The 19203-nt window shown below is 46.7% G+C and overlaps 1 protein-coding gene across 1 annotated transcript; it reads left to right on the top strand.

The window, feature by feature from the left end:
• Positions 1-6600: 6600 nt before the first annotated feature.
• FOXR1 (forkhead box R1) lies at positions 6601-18380 on the top strand. Its single transcript, XM_019469314.2, has 6 exons — positions 6601-6942; positions 15395-15469; positions 15569-15825; positions 16309-16535; positions 17621-17859; positions 18307-18380. The coding sequence occupies exons 1-6, from the start codon at positions 6882-6884 to the stop codon at positions 18333-18335; spliced, it is 888 nt and encodes a 295-aa protein (XP_019324859.2). The 5' UTR covers positions 6601-6881; the 3' UTR covers positions 18336-18380.
• The last annotated feature ends 823 nt before the right edge of the window (positions 18381-19203 follow it).

Genomic DNA, 19203 nt, shown 5'->3' with positions numbered 1-19203 from the left:
AACGGGGGAGGGGCAGAGAGAGAGGGAGACACAGAATCGGAAACAGGCTCCAGGCTCCGAGCCATCAGCCCAGAGCCTGACGCGGGGCTCGAACTCACGGACCGCGAGATCGTGACCTGGCTGAAGTCGGACGCTTAACCGACTGCGCCACCCAGGCGCCCCTCACTCCATTCTTATTTGCACAGGTAACCCACCTTCTCCAGGGAAGCCCCTGACTTCTACCCCCCCCCCCACATTGGGTTGGGTTCCCCTTTCCTGTCTTTCATAGCAATGCCGTGGTTTATATGTGTATGTGATTATTCAGTTATCTCCCCAACCAGACTGTGTGTTCCATGAGAGCAGTCATTTTGTTCCCAAAGTACCTTTCCTCCACAATGCCTGGGGCATAGTAGGTACTCAGTAAATTCTTGTTGAATCAGTGAACCGATGAAGGAATGAATAAGCCCCTGAAGAGAAGGCGGGGACCGGGCAAGTGCCAAAAACTCTGTGAAAACAATAAAAAACAACACAGAGCTCGAAGATGCTGGAACAATGGTGTTAATGACCCCTTTATAGAGTAACGTGAGAGCCTCAGAGAGGGAGGCAATGGAAGAGAAGAGCAACAATGTTTATTCATCCCACAAACATTAGTTGAGCATTTATTATGTGCCAGGTGCTGCTAGAAGTGCTAAGAATAAAATGTGGAAGGACATTGTTCCTCCCTCCTGGAGTTGATGGAACTTAATGCAAGAGACAGATTCTCAAAAATGTGAACAAGTAAATAAATTAAAAATGAGATACGTGCTGGGGCGCCTGGGTGGTTCAGTCAGTTGAGTGTCTGCCTCTTGATTTTGGCTCAGGTCATGATCCCAGGGTCATGGGATCGAGCCCCGTGTTGGGCTCCACACTGACCGGGGAGCTTGCTGAAGATTCTCTCTCCCTCTCCGCAGCTCCTGCACAGGCCATGAGCTCTCTCCCTCTCTCTCTCTCTCTCAAAAACAAACAAACAAACAAACAAAACCAACAACAATGTGGTAAGTGCTGTGAGAAATGAGAGAGGAAACAAACATTGGAACTTTGGGTGGGCCTAACAGAGCTGAGGCTTAAAGTCAGGAGACACAGGCAGAGAGGACGTGCCCAGCAGAGAGAATGGTGTGGGCTGTTTCCCTAACTTCACTGCACCAGCCAAGGGGGGTTTGGGAGCCCAACCTTCCCATGCTGGGGGAAGACCATCAGACTGGGAGTCAAACTGCCCACTGGAATCATCTAGGGGGGGTTATTTTTTATTTTTTTTAATTTTTTTTTAATGTTTATTTATTTTTGAGACAGAGAGAGACAGAGCATGAACAGGGGAGGGGCAGAGAGAGAGGGAGACACAGAATCGGAAGCAGGCTCCAGGCTCTGAGCCATGAGCCCAGAGCCCGACGCGGGGCTCGAACTCACGGACCGTGAGATCGTGACCCGGGCTGAAGTCGGACGCTTAACCGACTGAGCCACCCAGGTGCCCCCATCTAGGGGGTTTTAAAAACCTCAACGCCTAGGCCATTCCCCATACCAGAATCAGAATGACTGGGGTAGGAGCCAGGCATCAGTATTTTTTCAAGATCCTCAGGAGATCTTGAAAATTTGGAATATGCAGTAAAGTTTGAAACGTACAGAGATAAACATTTTTTGAAATTGTGATGAAATATACATAACGTGAAATTAACTATTTTAACCATTTTTTAAAAATGTTTATTTTGAGGGAAAGAGAGTGCAAGTCAGGGAGGGGCAGAGAGGGAGAGAATCTTAAGCAGGCTCCGAGCTGTCAGTGCAGAGTCCGATATAGGGCTCCATCCCACGAACTGTGAGATCATGACCTAAGCCAAGAGCAAGATTCAGATGTTCAACCAACTGAACCACCCAGGCACCCCTATTTTAACCATTTCTAAGTGTTCAGTTTGGCAGCATTAAATACATTCACAATGTTGTGCAACTACCAACACTATGGGCTCCAGAACTTTTTCCTTACCCCAAAGAGAAATTCTGTATCCACTGAACAATATCCCCATTGCCTCCTCCCCCACCCTTATCAACGACCATTCTACCTTCTGTCTGTGAAATTGGCTGTTGTAGGTATCTCATAAAAGTGGAACCACACAGATTTGTCCTTTTGTGTCTGGTTTATTTCACTTCGCATCATGTTTTCAAGGTTCACGCGTGTTGCAGCCTGTGTCAGAGTTTTATTCATTTTTAAGGCTAAATAATATTCCATTGTATGTATAGACCACATTTTGTTTATCCATTCACCTGCTGATGGACATTTGGGTTGTGTCCACCTTTTCGTTCTTTTGAACAATGCTGGTACAGAGGTGCACAAATATCTGTTCAAGTCTTTGCTTTCAATTCTTTTGGAGAGATACCCAGCAGTGGGATGGCTGGATCGTATGGTGATTCTTTGTTTAATTTTTGGGGGAACCGCTATACTCTTTCCCTGGGGACTGTACCATTGTACCTTCTCACCAGCAATGCACAGGTGTTCTAATTTCTCCACATCCTCATCCACACTTATTATTTTCTCGTTGTATTTGTTTTTAAAAAAGCCTTCCCAATGGATGTGAAGTAGTATTTCACTCTGTTTTTAATTTGCATTTCCGTAACGATTAGTGACGTCGAGAATCTTCTCACGTGGCTATTGGAAATTTGTCTATCTTCTTTAGAGAAATGTCTATGCAACTTCTTTGACCATTTTTAAATTGTGTGTGTGTGTGTGTGTGTGAGCTGTGGTTCTTTATATATTCTGGATATTAATTCCTTATCAGATATATGATTTGTATGATATAAACATTCTTAAATGGTAGACTAATTTGAAAAGGGCTATAAAAGTGTGGATGCATTACGGTAAGTTTTTTTTTAACAACACAAAAATGAAATACCCATATGGAAAATTTTTGGAAGTATATACATCAAAATGTGATCTATTATCTGATTGATACGAAGAATGATTTTTGCTCTATCGTTTTCCCCTTTGTGTTTTCTATACTTCCGAGTTTTCTGCATCGAATGTGTATTATTTATTTATTTTTATTATTTTAAAAATTATTTATTTATTTTTAATGTTTATTTTATTTGAGAGAGAGAGAGAGCAGGGGAGGGGCAAAGACAGGGAGACAGAGGATCTGAAGCGGGCTCTGTACTGACAGCAGAGAGCCCAATGCGAGGCTCAAACTCACAAACTCCAAGATCGTGACCTGACCTTTATTTTTATTTTTTTAAGTAATCTCCAGGGGCACCTGGGTGGCTCAGTCAGTTAAGTGTCCAACTCTTGATTTCAGCTCAGTTCATGATCTCAGAGTTCATGAGATCAATTCTGAATCAGGCTCCATGCTGACAGCTCAGAGCCTGGAGCCTGCTTCTGATTCTATGTCTCCCTCTCTCTCTGCCCCTCCCCTGCTCACACTCTCTCTCTTTCTCAAAATAAAATAAACATTTAAAAATTTAAAATAAATAAATAAAATAAACTTTAAAAATAAATAAACAAAAAATAAAAAGTAATTTCCACATCCAACGTGGGGCTTGAACTCACGACCCCAAGGTAACAGTCAATGCTCTATTGACTGAGCCAGCCGGGCACCCAGAACAGGTATTACTTTTATAATTAGGGAAATTATCATTAAAATTACTATTATTGGTATTAAAGGTAGAGTCCTAGCAAATTTTTAAAAAGGGAGCTGTTGTTTTCAATGTAGTTAAAACAACATTTATTGAGGGTCTCCTATATGCCAGGTGCTCTCAAAGTTTCTGGTCTATTAGACAAGCCACAGGCAGCACAGTAGGGGAAAGGAGGAATCCAAGGAGGCTCCCACTGGCAAAATCTGGCACAATTTGAGGATTAAAATACATACTATTTTTTTTTTTTTTTAAATTTTTTTTCAACATTTTTTATTTATTTTTGGGACAGAGAGAGACAGAGCATGAACGGGGGAGGGGCAGAGAGAGAGGGAGACACAGAATCGGAAACAGGCTCCAGGCTCCGAGCCATCAGCCCAGAGCCTGACGCGGGGCTCGAACTCACGGACGGCGAGATCGTGACCTGGCTGAAGTCGGACGCTTAACCGACTGCGCCACCCAGGCACCCCAAAATACATACTATTAATGAGTTATACTTCACTATATAGAATTACAGAATTTTATAACTATAATAAATTGCTATAACCAATAATTACAAATAATCCACTCTAAGAATCCTTTGGGTCCATACTGACAATAAACAAACAAATATGAGATAAGGGGACACCTGGCTGGCTCAGCTGGTAGAGCATGTGACTCTTGATCTCAGGGTTGTAAGTTCCAGCCCCATGTTGGGCGTAGAGATTACTTAAAAAATAAAATCTTGGGGCGCCTGGGTGGCGCAGTCGGTTAAGCGTCCGACTTCAGCCAGGTCACGATCTCGCGGTCCGTGAGTTCGAGCCCCGCGTCAGGCTCCGGGCTGATGGCTCAGAGCCTGGAGCCTGTTTCTGATTCTGTGTCTCCCTCTCTCTCTGACCCTCCCCCGTTCATGCTCTGTCTCTCTCTGTCCCAAAAAAAATAAATTAATTAAAAAAAAAAAAAAAAAAAACGTTGAAAAAAAAATAAATAAATAAAATCTTTAGGGGCACCTGGGTGGCTCAGTCGGTTGAGTATCTGACTCTTGATTTCAGCCCAGGTCATGACCCCAGGGGTTGTGGGATCACACCCCTCGTTGGGCTTGTTGATGAGCATGGAAGTCCTGCTTAATAGTCTCTCTCCCTCCCCCCCTCTGTTTCTCTCCCCACTCATGCTCTCTCTCTCTTTAAAAAAAAAAAAATTAATTAAAAAAAATAAAATCTTTACCTCTTAGAGTTAAAAAAAAAATCAATAAAAATAAAATAAAATATTTTAAAAAATATATGAGATATGGAAAAGCTCTTCCTTACAATAGAATGTCAACTAAATAAATGGGAAATGAGTGATAGATTTAGAAAAATCATTTTATTTTATTTTATTTATTTATTTTTTAAATTTTTTTTACATTTATTTATTTTTGAGAAACAGAGTGAGACAAAGTGTGAGCGGGGTGGGGGGGTGAGCGCAAGAGAGAAAGAGACACAGAATCCGAAGCAGGCTCCAGGCCCCGAGCTGTCAGCACGGAGCCTGATGTGGGGCTCAAACCCACGAACTGTGAGATCATGACCTGAGCCAAAGTCGGACGCTCAACCGACTGAGCCACCCAGGCGCCCCAGAAAAATCATTTTAGAGGCACCTTGGTGGCTCAGTCAGTTAAGTGTCTGACTCTTGATTTAGGCTCAGGTCATGATCTCACAGTTCATGCGTTCGAGTCCTGAGTTGGGCTCTGTGCTGCCAGTGTGAGGCCTGCTTGGGATTCTCTCTCCCCCTCTCTGCCCCTCCTCCCTCAAAATAAATAAAGCAACATTAAAAAAAAAAATCATTTTATCCCATCATAGTAATGATTGATTCAGGCAAGGATCATAAATAGATAGGAATTAAAAGGCCCAAACTTGATGAGGAACAGGACTTTAGTTAATTTTATTTTTAGTATTTAATTTTTTTTTTTTTTTTTTTTTTTTTTTTGAGGAACAGGATTTTAGATCAAAGTACCTCCCCACAGATTACTTACCAATTACAAAATAGAAAATAACTACCGTAGGGAAACCTGGTGGAGACCACTAAACCAAGTGATTGAAGTTAACGTCAATAATAATGAGATAAACTGACACGGTGTGGCTCTCGATGTGAGGTACTGAGAAAGAAACAGCACTCAACAGCACTCGTGTGGTGTTCTTGCCAAAAATGTGTAAGTCGAATGATGAGGAAACATCAGACAAACCTAAACCGAGGGACATTCTACAAAACAAATGGCCAACACTCTTCCCAAAATGTCCATGTTATGAATGACTAAAAAGGCTGAGAAACCGTTTCACGTGAAAAGAGGACTAAAGAGACAATGAAGAAGAAATGCCTGCGTGATGCTGAACTCGATCCTAGACCAGAGAAAAAATTTATACAAAGGACATCATTGGGATGATCAGTGAAATTTGAATGGAATCTGTATGTTAAATAAAGTACTGAATCAATGTTCAATTTTCTGGTTTTGATTATGTTCTCATTTCTGGTGATACAGGCCAGTATCCCTGTTTTTAGGAAACACACGCTGAAGTATTTATGAGGAAAGGGGCATTGTCTGTAAATTACTCTTAAATAGTTCAGAAAAAACAACAACAACAACGATGTCTTCTATATGGAAAGAAAAATTGTAATGTGATAAAATGTTGATAATTAGTGTCATTGGTGGATTATAGGATTTAGGCACACAGGAATTTTTTATACTATTCTTGGCATTTTTCTGTAAATTCGAAATGATTAAAAACCAAATTAAAAAACAAAACAAAACAAACCACCCTCCAATCCTATCGCCATAGGTGCTACGGATGAGATCTTCGATAAGCCATAAAATCTATCAGAAAGTAGCTATTAATACTATCACGGGATCATTCTTAAGTGGTAGAGAAACTTACTAAACACAGGAAGAGCTTTGTGCAAATGCAGAGCGGGAGGAGAGCCTGGGATCCCTCCCTTCTGGACCCCCAGGGTCCCCAAGCCCCCAAATGAAAGCGTAGGGGGTTGAGGAGAGACGTCGCAGGAGTACCGGGTGGAGGCCAGAGGCGATTAAAGGCGTCAAATTGGGGACTCTCCACACCTGAGCGGGCGCCAACTAACCAGATCGAGCCCGTGGAAGTGAGGAAGTGGTGCGAGGCCTTCAGCCCCGGACTCTCCCACCCCCTGCCGGGCGACCTCTCCTCTCCCTGAAGGTGGACCTGAAACTCCAGCACCTCGACCTCTGGGCCAGCCTCCATGGCCAGGTTCCGGGCTTGCTGGACTGGGACATGGGCAACGAGTCGTTCCTGGCCTTCACCACGGCGCACCTGCCCCTGGCCGAGCAGAACCGTGAGTGCGTGGGGGGCGGGAGGCGTGGGGGAGGGGCGTGGTGGGCGCCCGGGTGGGGTGTTCGCGGGGCTCCCGGCCCCTTGGCCCCCAGCCCCCCCACCTTCGGCCCCGCGGACTAGCTGGGCGCCCGAGTGCGGTTTCGGGATCCGCGCCCCCCTCCCCCCACCGCGGCCGAGCGGGAGCCCCTCCGCGCCCCACCCCCACCGGGGCCATGGCGACGCTGGCCTCGACCCAGAGCCCCCAGGAAGTGGGTCCCGCCACAGCACACCGCCTGCCACCTCCACCCCCACCGTCCGCTGCGTCCCAGAACCTTCTAGGCCTCACCTCGGCCCTTTTCCCATGGTGCCTACCGCCATTTGGCGCGCCACGAACATTTTACTCGTTCTGTTTTTAAAATGTTACCGGTTTTGTTCGAGGCTGTACCCCCACCCCCACCCCCGTTAGTACATTGGCTGACACCTAGAGGTGCTCGATTTTTGCCGAACGGATGGTTGACCGTTATGGTCTTTTAAAAAAATGATTTTTTTCTTTGGACCTCAAAGGCAGAGGCAAAGACGATCCCCTCCTACGGTCGTGGTATATTATTGCCATCTGGTCAGGCAAGGTCCTTGGATTAACCCCTTACCCCCACTTCAGTGCACCCACCTCCACCCCTACCCTGCCTTCCATCACCTCGCACACTCCCTTGTAACTACCCTAAGTGAGTTAATGTCTTTAGATAGGTTTATCTTTGAAAACGATTTAACGTTATTTTATGTTTATAGATGACCTTCATTTACTTAATGCTCATTGCTTTTTTGTGCCTCCTCGCATTGTTTTTGAGAGCTACTCGGGTTGCTACGTGAAGGTCTGGTTCATTATTTCTGATGGCTGGGTGGTATTCTGTTATCTGCATATACTACCTTTTGCATGGACCTTGCTGATGGAGACCGGGATCGCCTCCAGCTCTCTGCCACCATGAGTAATGCTAAGGAATTCCTGTATCTTCGTTGCTTAACAAATATTTATTGAGCACTTGTAATTTGCTAGGCAATGTTCTAGACACCCGTGGTACATAATGAACAGAACAGACAATATACATGGAGCCTACGTTCCACCGGGGGCAGACAATCCACATAAAAATATATCTATAGTATGAGGTGATAATTGAGATGGGGGAGAAAGGATACAGTAAGAGGGCTCAGGAATGTGGGGAGGTGGTGACAGCCACGGTTTTAAATAGGGTCGTCAGGTTGGGCTTCCTTGGGAACATAACCTTGGAGCAGAGAGTTGAAGGGCATTTAGAGGAAAAATTTCCCAGGCAGAAGAAATAGCCAGGGCGAAAGTCCTAAGGAAGGAATATGTCTGGAGTGTTGGAGGCGCGGGAAAGAGGCCAGTGAAGCTGGATGAAAGGAAAATACGGAGGGAAGTTCAGAGCATGTGGAGCAGAGATCAGGACAAGCCCATCTTCCACTCTAAGGACTTTGGGGTTGACTTTGAGGTTGAAAGGTTTTGAGCAGTGGAGTGCCATGATTCAGGCTTCCCAAGTGTGTGACCCATGTAGTTGCTTCCTCTGCTGGAGGAATAGTTTCTATCTATTATAGGATATATAGGAGGATAATTTCTAACTTGAGATAATTTTCATTTTAGAACAAGGAACCCCTCATTTTCACTTTGCACTGGGCTCTGCAAATTAGGTAACCCAATCCTGCGTGATCTATACTTTGAAAAGATCGCTTTGGCTGCTGTGTTGAGGGTACGTTGTAAACGTAGAAGAAGCCAGCAGACTAGAAGGCCACTACTGTAATCCAGACCAGAGATGGTGGTAGGCTGGACCCTTAGGGTGGTGGCAGAGAAGGCAGAACCTGCTGGGTTGGCTGATGGACCGGATGTGGAGTGTATGAAGGAGAGAGGATGACTCCTCCAAAGTTTTTGGCTGACCCGGTGAAAGGATGGAGTACTGAGATGGGGGAAGCTTCTGGTCGGACAGAGAGAAAGATCAGGAATTCTGTTCGGGACCTGCTGAGTTTGAGGATACTTTTTAGATTTCCAAGCAAAAATGTTGAGTGAGCAGGTAGATGTGTAAGCCTGGAGTACTGGAGAGAGGTTTATTTTGAGAGTCTTTGGTATGTGGGTGGCGTTTAAAGGATGAGAAGCGAGAAGAGAGAGAAGGACCAAACATGAGCCCTGGGGACATTCCATTGTAAAGATACCGGAGAGAAGAGAGATAACCAGCCCAAACTAAGGAAAGGACCATTGAGAATCAAAACCAAGAAACCGTGGTTTCCTGGAAACAAGTGAAAAAAGTGTGTCATGGAAGGACTGGTCAGATGAGAGGACTACCCCTGTGAGGTCAGGTGGGAGGTACACGGACAATTTGGTTTAGCAAAGCAGACATCATTGGTGACCATGATGATGGTGGGGCGGTGGAGACGAAAGCCTGATTGGCAAGGGCTTAAGGGTGGAAGGAGGGGAAGTGGGGTCCGAAAGAACAGGTAGTTCTTTTGAGGAGTTCTTCCTCAAAAGAAAGCAAAAACATAGGGCAGTGACCTGGCACAGAAAACCAGGGCAAAAGATCTTTTCAATAAGATGAGAGAATTAACATCATATTTGAATGCTAATAAGAATGATCCACTAGTAAATACACACACACACACAAATAACAGGAAATAGAGGAGTGGTTGGTTGGAACATTATCCCTGAGAAGGCTCAAGAGCATCTGTGCCAGGGAGGGAGGGAGGGAAACAGAGCCACTATGCTCTGATCTCCCTGAGATCACCAACCTGTTGATGTCACCCTTTTTTTTTTCTGCTCTCGAGCCCTGGGTGTTTTTCCTTCTTTAACCAACCTGTAATCCCGTGGTCAAACATGCTCTCCATCGATTCCTTTGACCCTCTCTGGCTTTGGAGCACTCGCTTGGCCAAACCACCACCCCGATTAAATCCAGCTCTACCAAAGAGTACTCCAAAGCCATAGACCAACGGATTGGTGATATCATGGTATCCAAGGATAGTTGGAGTGGGGAGAGTTAGCTGGAAAGATAGGTGAAGTATGTTTTTTTTTATTTGTTTATTAAATCGGGGCACCTGGGTGGCTCAGTCTGTGAAGCGTCCGATTTTTTATTTTGCCTCGGGTCATGATCTCACAGTTTGTGAGTTCGAGCCCTGCATGAGCTCGGTGCTGACAGTGCAGAGCCTGCTTGGGATTCTCTCACTCTCCTCTCTCTCTCTCCCCCTACCCCACTTGCTCTCTCTCTCTCTCTCTCTCTCAAATAAAGAAACTTAAGATTTTTAATTTGTTTGTGAAATCAGTTAATCAATGTCTACACCCAACTGATCGTACCAGAGAAGATTAGCATATAAGTTCCCCTGCTGACTTGAATAGACACACGCAGGAGTAGACCTTGGTGTCTTGAATCAGCCCTTCACTGTGATAGCGCCAGCTGCTGTTCAGATCTGGCATCTGAGAAAGGATTCTCTTCTAGTTCCCTGCATCTTTGCCAACACTTGGGATTACCTGTTTTCATACTTGTCAGTATGATGTAAAGTGTTATCTCGTTATTTTATCGTGTTCTTGTTACTAGTAAGGCCAAGAACATCTTGTTAGTAATTCAGGTATCCCTTCCTTATGAATACTGATTCGTGTCTTTTGCCCACTTATCGGTTTGTGTTAGCTTCTGCAAGTTAGTAAGTGAAAGATTGGTAGAGAGCTGAGAACTTCAGGAGTTGAAATGTTCTTTTCTGGCTTTTTTTGTTGTCTGTTGGTTTTTTTGTTGTTGTTCGTGGTTTTACTCTGCAGAACATTTTAATTTTTATGTATTATATTTACATAAAATGTATAGATTAATTTGAGGGTAATTGGTATCTTTTAATACGTATTATGTCTTCATTTATTCAAGGCTTTCGTGTCCTTAAATAGTGACTGCATCTTCTTCCCATGAAGGTCTAGTTCGTTCTTTGATGGGTTAACTCCTGATTACTTTATACTTTTGGTTGCTACTGCAAACAGTACCTTTTTTAAAAAACTTAATTTATTTTTTAAATTTACATCCAAGTTAGTTAGCATGTAGTGCAACGATGATTTCAGGAGGAGATTCCTTAGTGCCCCTACCCATTTAGCCCATCTCCCCTCCCACAACCCCTCCAGTAACTCTCTGTTCTCCATATTTAAGAATCTCTTATGTTTTGTCCCCTTCCCTGTTTTTGTATTATTTTTGCTTCCCTTCCCTTATGTTCATCTGTTTTGTCTCTTAAAGTCCTCATATGAGTAAAGTCATATGATATTTGTCTTTCTCTGACTAATTTCGCTTAGCATAATACCCTCTAGTTCCATCCATGTGGTTGCAAATGGCAAGAATTCATTCTTTTTGATTTCTGAGTAATACTCCATTGTGTGTGTGTGTGTGTGTGTGTGTGTGTGTGTATATATATATATATATATATATATATATATACACCACGTTTTTATCCATTCATCCATTGATGGACATTTGGGCTCTTTCCATACTTTGGCTATTGATAGTGTTGCTATAAACATTGGGGTGCATGTGTCCCTTCAAAACAGCACACCCGTATCCCTTGGATAAATGCTTAGTAGTGCAATTTCTGGGTCTTGGATAGTTCTATTTTTAATTTTTTGAGGAACCTCCATACTGTTTTCCAGGGTGGCTGCACCAGGTTGCATCCCCACCATCAGTGCAAAAGAGATCCTCTTTCTCCGCGTCCTCGCCAACATCTGTTGTTGCCTAAGTTGTTCATGTGAGACATTCTGACAGGTGTGAGGTGGTATCTCATTGTGGTTTCGATTTGTATTTCCCTGATGATGAGTGATATTGAGCATTTTTTTCACGTGTCGGTTGGCCATCTGGATGTCTTCTTTGGAGAAGTGTCTATTCATGTCTTTTGCCCATTTCTTCACTGGATGATTTGTTTTTTAGGTGTTGAGTTTGATAAGTTCTTTACAGATTTAGGATACTAACCCTTTATCTGATATGTCGTTTGCAAATACCTTCTCCCATTCTATCGGTTACCTTTTAGTTTTGCTGATGGTTTCCTTAGCTGTGCAGAAGCTTTTTATTTTGATGAGGTCCCAATATTCATTTTTGCTTTTGTTTCCCTTGCCTCTGGAGATGGGTTGAGCAAGAAGCTGCTGTGGCCAAGGCCAAAGAGGTTTTTGCCTGCTTTCTCCTCGAGGATTTTGATGGCTTCCTCTCTTACATTTAGGTCTTTCATCCATTTTGAGTTTGTTTTTGTGTATGGTGTAAGAAAGTGGTACAGGTTCATTTCTCAGCATGTCGCTGTCCAGTTTTCCCAGCACCACTTGCTGAAGAGACTGTCTTTATTCCATTGGATATTCTTTCCTGCTTTGTCAAAGATCAGTTGGCCATACGTTTGTGGGTCCATTTCTGGGTTCTCTATTCCATTGATCTGAGTGTCTGTTTTTGTGCTAGTACCATACTGTCTTGATGATTACAGCTTCGTAATACAGCTTGAAGTCTGGGATTGTGATGCTTCCTGCTTTGGTTTTCTTTTTCAAGATTGCTTTGACTATTTGGGGTCTTTTCTGGTCCCATACAAATTTTAGGATTGTTTGCTCTAGTTCTGTGAAGAATGCTGGTGTTATTTTGATAGGTATTGCATTCAGTATATAGATTGCTGTGGGTAGTATTGACATTTTAACAATATTTGTTCTTCCTATCCAGGAGTATGAGATATTTTTTCTTTGTGTGCGTGTGTGTGTGTGTGTCTTCTTCCATTTCTTTCATAAGCTTTCTATAGTTTTCAGTGTACAAACAGTACCTTCTTTAAAAAAATTTTTTTATATGGGAATGCAAGCTGGTGCAGCCACTCTGGAAAACAGTATGGAGGTTCCTCAAAAAACTAAAAATAGAACTACTCTACGACCCAGCAATGGCACTACTAAGTATTTATCCAGGGGATACAGGTGTGCTGTTTCGAAGGGACATATGCACCCCAATGTTTATAGCAGCACTATCAACAATAGCCAAATGTCCATCAATAGATGAAAGGATAAAGAAGATATGGTGTGTGTGTGTGTGTGTGTGTGTGTGTGTGTGTATATGTATATACATATACATACACACACACACACACACACACACACACACAATGGAGTATTACTCAGCAATCAAAAAGAATGAAATCTTGCCATTTGCAACTACGTGGATGGAACTGGAGGGTATTATGCTAAGTGAAATTAGTCAGGGAAAGACAAATATCATGACTTTACTCATATGAGGACTTTAAGAGACAAAACAGATGAACATAAGGGAAGGGAAGCAAAAATAATATAAAAACAGGGAGGGGGACAAAACATAAGAGATTCTTAAATACGGAGAACAGAGGGTTGCTGGAGGGGTTGTGGGAGGGGGGATGGGCTAAATGGGTAAGGGGCACTAAGGAATCTGCTCCTGAAATCATTGTTGCACTATATGCTAACTAATTTGGATGTAAATGTAAAAATAAATAAATTAAATTTAAACAAATTTTTTTTTATTTTTTCCAGTTTCTTCATGCAGCTATGGAGGAACAGCGATTAGTATTTGTTCTTATATCCAGCAAACTTTCTAGGCTCTTGTCGGTTCTGATAATTTGTCTATTGATTTTGTATGGTTTCTGTCTTAACATTTTCTTCTATAAATAATGCTAGTTTTGCCTTTTTCTTTCTGACTTTATATCTGTTTCTTTCTGACTTTACATCTCTTTCTACTTTTTCCTCTTTTCAATACTATGTTGGACATTATTATTAATGTAATGGGCATTCTTTCTAATTACTGAGCTCTCTAATAAGTATATCATCATTTTCCAGACAAAAACCTAGATTCAGCTGCAGTATGATGACACCCAAGGAGTCCTTTTGGAGGGGGGAGGGTGAGGTGGAAATAGTTGCCACTAACCCCCAAGGAGCCAGCATAGGGCCAAGCAGATAGCTCTAATATACACTCGATTTACTCTTTTTCTTTTCTTTTTTTTTTTTTTAACGGTTCCTTTTTATTTTTTAGTATTTCATGGTACAGAGGGACCACAGTTTGTTTACAGTTCACCCACTGGAGGACATCTGGGTCACTTCTGGTTTTTGGCTAATACGATTAAAGCTGCTCTGAACATTATCATACAGATATTTTTTTAATTTTCACAAATGATTTTATAATTTTTTAAATATAATTTATTGTCAAATTGGCGAACATACAGTGTGTAAAGTGTGCTCTTGGTTTTGGGGGTCGATTCCCCTGGTTTTTCACTTACATACAACACCCAGTGCTCATCCCAACAAGCACCCTCCTCAATGCCCATCACCCATTTTCCCGTCTCCCCCAGCCCCCCATCAACCCTCAGATTGTTCTCTGTATTTAAGAGTCGCTTGTGGTTCGCCTCCCTCCGTTTATAACTATTTTTCCCCCTCCCCTCCCCCATGGTCTTCCGTTAAGTTTCTCCGGATCCACATATGAGTGAAAACATATGATTTACTCTTAGCCCACCACGTATTCATTCATCCAGTTAAGCTGAGCTCCTCCAGGTTAAGCTGAGCTCCTCCCATGTGCCAGGCAGTGAAAAAGACAGTCCTGGTGATTGGCTCTAAGCAAAGTAATTAGGATAAAATGTGTGTTAGGGAAGTGTTTGGACAGGCAGAGAAGGCCTGCTTTAGAAAGGTGTTTCAACAGAGACATGATGAGTGAATAGCAATTAACTAGGGCAGCGGGAAGAGAGAAGAGTGTATCTGGCAAAGACACAATAGTTTGTGGGGAGGCCCGGGATCTAGAGTGTGGTCTGTTGGAGACCTGGAGAGCCTGGGAGGAATGACCCAACACTGATGAGGAGCCAGGGCCTTGCAGACTGTCCCAAGAAACTTCAGTTTGGCCCAAGGGTCATAGAAAGCCATCAAAAGTGTTTAAGCAGAAAGGTGACGGGATTGCATTAATATTTTAGGAAGATGCTCCAGCTGCAGGGGGACTAAGTTGGAGAGAAGCAGATAAACAGACCATTCGGGTTATGGCTGGACTTGGGGATTGACTGGGTGTGGCTGGATGGGAAAGAGAAGGCAAGAACACTTCCGCGTTCCTGACCCAAGCCACTTCGGTTAGATGGTGGTGCCACTTGCGGAGACGAATACAGGAGCGAGAGCAGGAAGGTGGAGTTTAGTTGCAGGAATGTGGAGTCTCAAGTACCTGCGGGTTATGCAAGGAAAGATCTCCAAGGCCCAGTGGTACTTACGGGCAAGCAGAGGAGTCTGGGCCGGAGGTACGCATTTGGAAGCCCTACGCTGATAGATAGTGGCTGAGGCCACAGGCATTCATGAATTGGCTCCGGGACAGTGTATGTGGCACGAGGTCAGAGAAGTTGAATATGGTGTCATAACGCCCCAGGGAGGGCCCACAGCCACGTGGTCCAGGACCCTGGGGCCACAGCGGGAATACTAGGACATTTTGACCCTCTTCTGTCTTTCTTTTTGCCAGTTGCCAGGTATAGACTTCGAATAGTTGAACCACCAAGAGTACCTGTGGGAAAAACGCCCAACTCTGATAAAGATGGTGAGTAGGGGGTGGTGGGTTCTCTGGCATGGTCACGCGGCCTGGGCCGGACCCCAAAGCCAGTGAGCTGTGGCGCACAGTCTCCTTTTTCTTGCACAGGCCCAGCTCTTGAGCCCAACCTGTGGATGTGGGTAAACCCCAACATCGTGTATCCCCCCGGAAGGCTGGAGGTCCCAGAACCTCATAAGGGAGAGGATCTCCCAGGCACACTCCCCTCCCCTCAGCCAGCCCCCAAAGAGGAAGACTTTGCCAGCTGCTCAGAGGCCACGGCGGTGGAGTCACTGCCACCATCCTCGCCCTCCAGCGAGCAGTCTCCCCCTCAGAAGCGGTTTGCCTCTTCCCCCAGCACCTGGGAGGTAGGAGTTTCTGGGGTCCTGGGCTGGACTTGGGCTGTAGGCAGGGAGGGTGCAGGGATGATGCGATCAGAGAGGGATCCTTAGGGACCACCGAGGGTTAACGGGTTCAGAAATAGGCTGTGCCCTTGGGTTGGGGAGAAGCCCCGAGGAGGGCCCCCTACCACTCCCCCTCCCTGCCACTGCACCCCTGGAGTAGAGGCAGTGGGGTTAGGACCAGTTCCTTTTTTTTTTTTTAATTTTTTTTTTTTTTAACGTTTATTTATTTTTGAGACAGAGAGAGACAGAGCATGAACAGGGGAGGGGCAGAGAGAGAGGGAGACACAGAATTGGAAGCAGGCTCCAGGCTCTGAGCCATCAGCCCAGAGCCCGACGCGGGGCTCGAACTCACGGACCGTGAGATCGTGACCTGAGCTGAAGTCGGACACTTAACCGACTGAGCCACCCAGGCACCCCAGGACCAGTTCCTACTCTGTGCTCCTCTAGCTCACAGAAGAGGAGGAGGCTGAGGACCAGGATGACAGCTCCTCTGTGGCTCTCCCGTCCCCTCACAAAAGGGCCCCCCTCCAAAGTCGGAGGTTTCGGCAAGCCAGCAGCCAAGAGGGGAGGCTCTGGTCCCGGCCCCCTCTCAATTACTTCCACCTCATTGCACTGGCATTAAGAAACAGTGCCCCCTGTGGCCTCAACGTGCAACAGATCTACAGTTTCACTCGGTACGTGCCCCGGGGCGGGGGGGCCCTGTAAGGACGGGACGGGAGGGGGTCAGGGCCCTCGGACTGACACCTTCCAAGCTGCCCCTGGCCCTGGGCTGCTGCCTCAGTTCCCCCATCTGGGTCTGAAAGGATAAGTGTGTTCCCAGGCCTCCTTCCCCAGACACTGGTACTGCGCTGTCCCCAGGTGGGCGTCCACGTACCCTGCGTTAGGGAAGACCTCCACCTCCACCCCCTTTCACGTCTAGAAAACCCGAACCGTTTTACGTCTTAGTCCCTTAAAACGTAAATTCGCCTGGGTCAGAAATTCTCCCATCCTCCCTGTCAAGATGATCCAGTAGAAAATCTGGTTCCGCCAGCAGTTTCTCACATGCTTTCCCTTTGGCTAGACTGCCTGGCACAGGTCCCCGCACGCCCAGGGGAGCAGGGGGGCACCCGGCTGAGAAGGGATGTGCGTTTAGCTTTGACAGTCGCCTACACGTGAGCGTGAGGGGTTTCTCAGACCCTTTCCCTCTAGCAGGAGAGTCTCAGAATATTAATCCACAAGCGGCATCCTTCCTTGACCAGGATTCCTCTTACAGGCATGGGTTGGCCTGATTCTGGTCCGTTCACGTCACAAGTCACAGTCATGAGCCCTCAGAGGGAAGCAGGACGAAATGAGTCTCGGAACGGGAGCAGTAAACTGGGTTTAAAAGACGAGGGTTTGCGGGGTGCCTCGGGTGGCTCAGTCAGTTGAGCGTCTGGCTCTTGATTTCGGCTCAGGTCGTGATCCCGGGGGCTTGGGGGTCAAGCCCCACGTTGGGCTCCATGCTCAGCATGGAACCTGCTCGGGATTCTCTCTCTCCCTCTGCCCCTGTCCCCTGCTCGCTCTCTCGCCCTCTCTAGAATTAAAAAAAAAAATGAGGGTTGGCACAAGCAACACACCGGGTCGGGCTTTGCCGCGTGCTCCGTCAGCAGAGAGCTGTTCCAGGCCACCGTCCACCTTGACAGAGGGGCCGAGGCTCCTGGCGCCTGGGGGACAGCCGTCTCGAGACGGGGCGTCTCCCGAAGACAGCGTATCTTTCCTCACCGTTCCCCCCTGTCCGCAGACAGCATTTCCCCTTTTTCCGGACGGCCCCGGAAGGCTGGAAGAATACCGTCCGTCACAATCTCTGTTTCCGAGACAGCTTTGAGAAAGTGCCGGCCAGCATGCAGGGTGGCGCGGGCACACGGCCCCGCTCCTGCCTCTGGAAGTTAACTGAGGAGGGACGCCGCCGCTTTGCAGAGGAGGCCCGCGCCTTGGCCTCCAGTCGGCTGGAGAGCATCCAGCGGTGCATGAGCCAGCCAGGTGTGAGGCCCTGGCACGCGTGGGGCCGAGGGGCACCCCCCCCCCCACCATCCTGACACGAGGGGAAGGAGACCGGGTCCCACCGTGGGGGCGGGGGACACCTTCTGTAGGAAGGGGAGGGGATAGCGGTGGTCCGAGACCCTGGGCCTGCCCCCGGGTGGGACCCCAGCCACCCAGGCATGTACTTGAGGTCCAGGGGGTTGACGGAGGAACAGCTGAGGTGCAGCTGGCCTCACGGCCCGGCAGCCTAGGGAAAGGGTGGCGGCGCAGCGAGAGACGCACGGTATGAGCGGCGACGTGCAGAGGTTTCATTTCTTTTTCCGGAGACCGGGGGGCATTTGGGCCTTGAGGGGAAAAATAGGTCCTCTGCCGCGAGGTGGGCCAGGCCGAGGGAACGGCAGCCGCAAAGGGCAGGTAGATTCTGTTGACTCTCTTCTTTTCTTACAGATGTGATGCCCTTCCTCTTTGACCTTTAAATCCAAGAAGCAGGAGTCAGCCCATCCCTTATTAAAGTTACCTGCAGCAGCCTGGTGGTGTGTGTGTGGTCTCTGAGGGTGGGGACGGGGTGGGGGTGGAGGTGGAGGTCGGCTCTCGGGCTGGAAATGGGATGCCGTTCGAGCTGACGGATGCTCCAGAGGCAATAGGGCAGGTGCCTGGCGCGCCGCCGAGCCCCTACACTTCTTTCCTCAAAGGAAGAAAACTCTCAGCCCCGTTCAGGAGCCTGGAGCAAATCCCATTTTTCTGGATTATGAGGATAGTCTCGGGAGATGCTAGCTCGTAGCGGCCAGCCCTGCCAAAGGCCCAAAGCAGCACGACCCGCGCACAGAGGGGACGTAATCGACTGGGGACAGTGGAGAGAAGCAGAAGGAAGCACATCACTTGTAGGGCTGTTGAAGGAAAGGCAAACCCTCCTAGGAGGCCAAGAAGGAGCAGTGAGAAGGGCGAGAGGAAAGCCTTTGGGAAAAGGATGGTCAGGCTCAAGCCTCATCCCCCACCCTCATTTAATCGTTTTGAGCGTGGGAGGGGTGGCAGTGAGGGGTGGGAAGTTGGAGGCAAGATGGGGTACCTCCCCGTGCTGTTTGTCTCCACCATGGCTCAGCAGAGGCCACAGCACTGGTTGGATTAGGAGTCCTTAGAGACTTCGGATCCCAGCTGGGCGCTGTGGATTTCCTGGCGGCAGGGGCAGTGTCCAGGGCAGGGCCAGATGCCAGCCTTGGGTCCGAGGGGAGTACGGAGATGCCCGAGTGAGTGAGAGAGGAATGAGGCTTAAAGCCGCATCGGGATACCCCAGACATTCAGACAGTGCTTGAAGGCAATACTGAATTTCCCACAGGGCTGCAATGA

The sequence above is a fragment of the Panthera pardus genome, unplaced genomic scaffold (genome assembly GCF_024362965.1).
Source record: "Panthera pardus isolate Hobbes unplaced genomic scaffold, ASM2436296v1 HiC_scaffold_12, whole genome shotgun sequence".
Taxonomy (NCBI): Eukaryota; Metazoa; Chordata; class Mammalia; order Carnivora; family Felidae; genus Panthera; species Panthera pardus.
The sequence above is the reverse complement of the archived record's forward strand: the minus strand, read 5'-3'. Positions and strand labels throughout refer to the sequence as shown.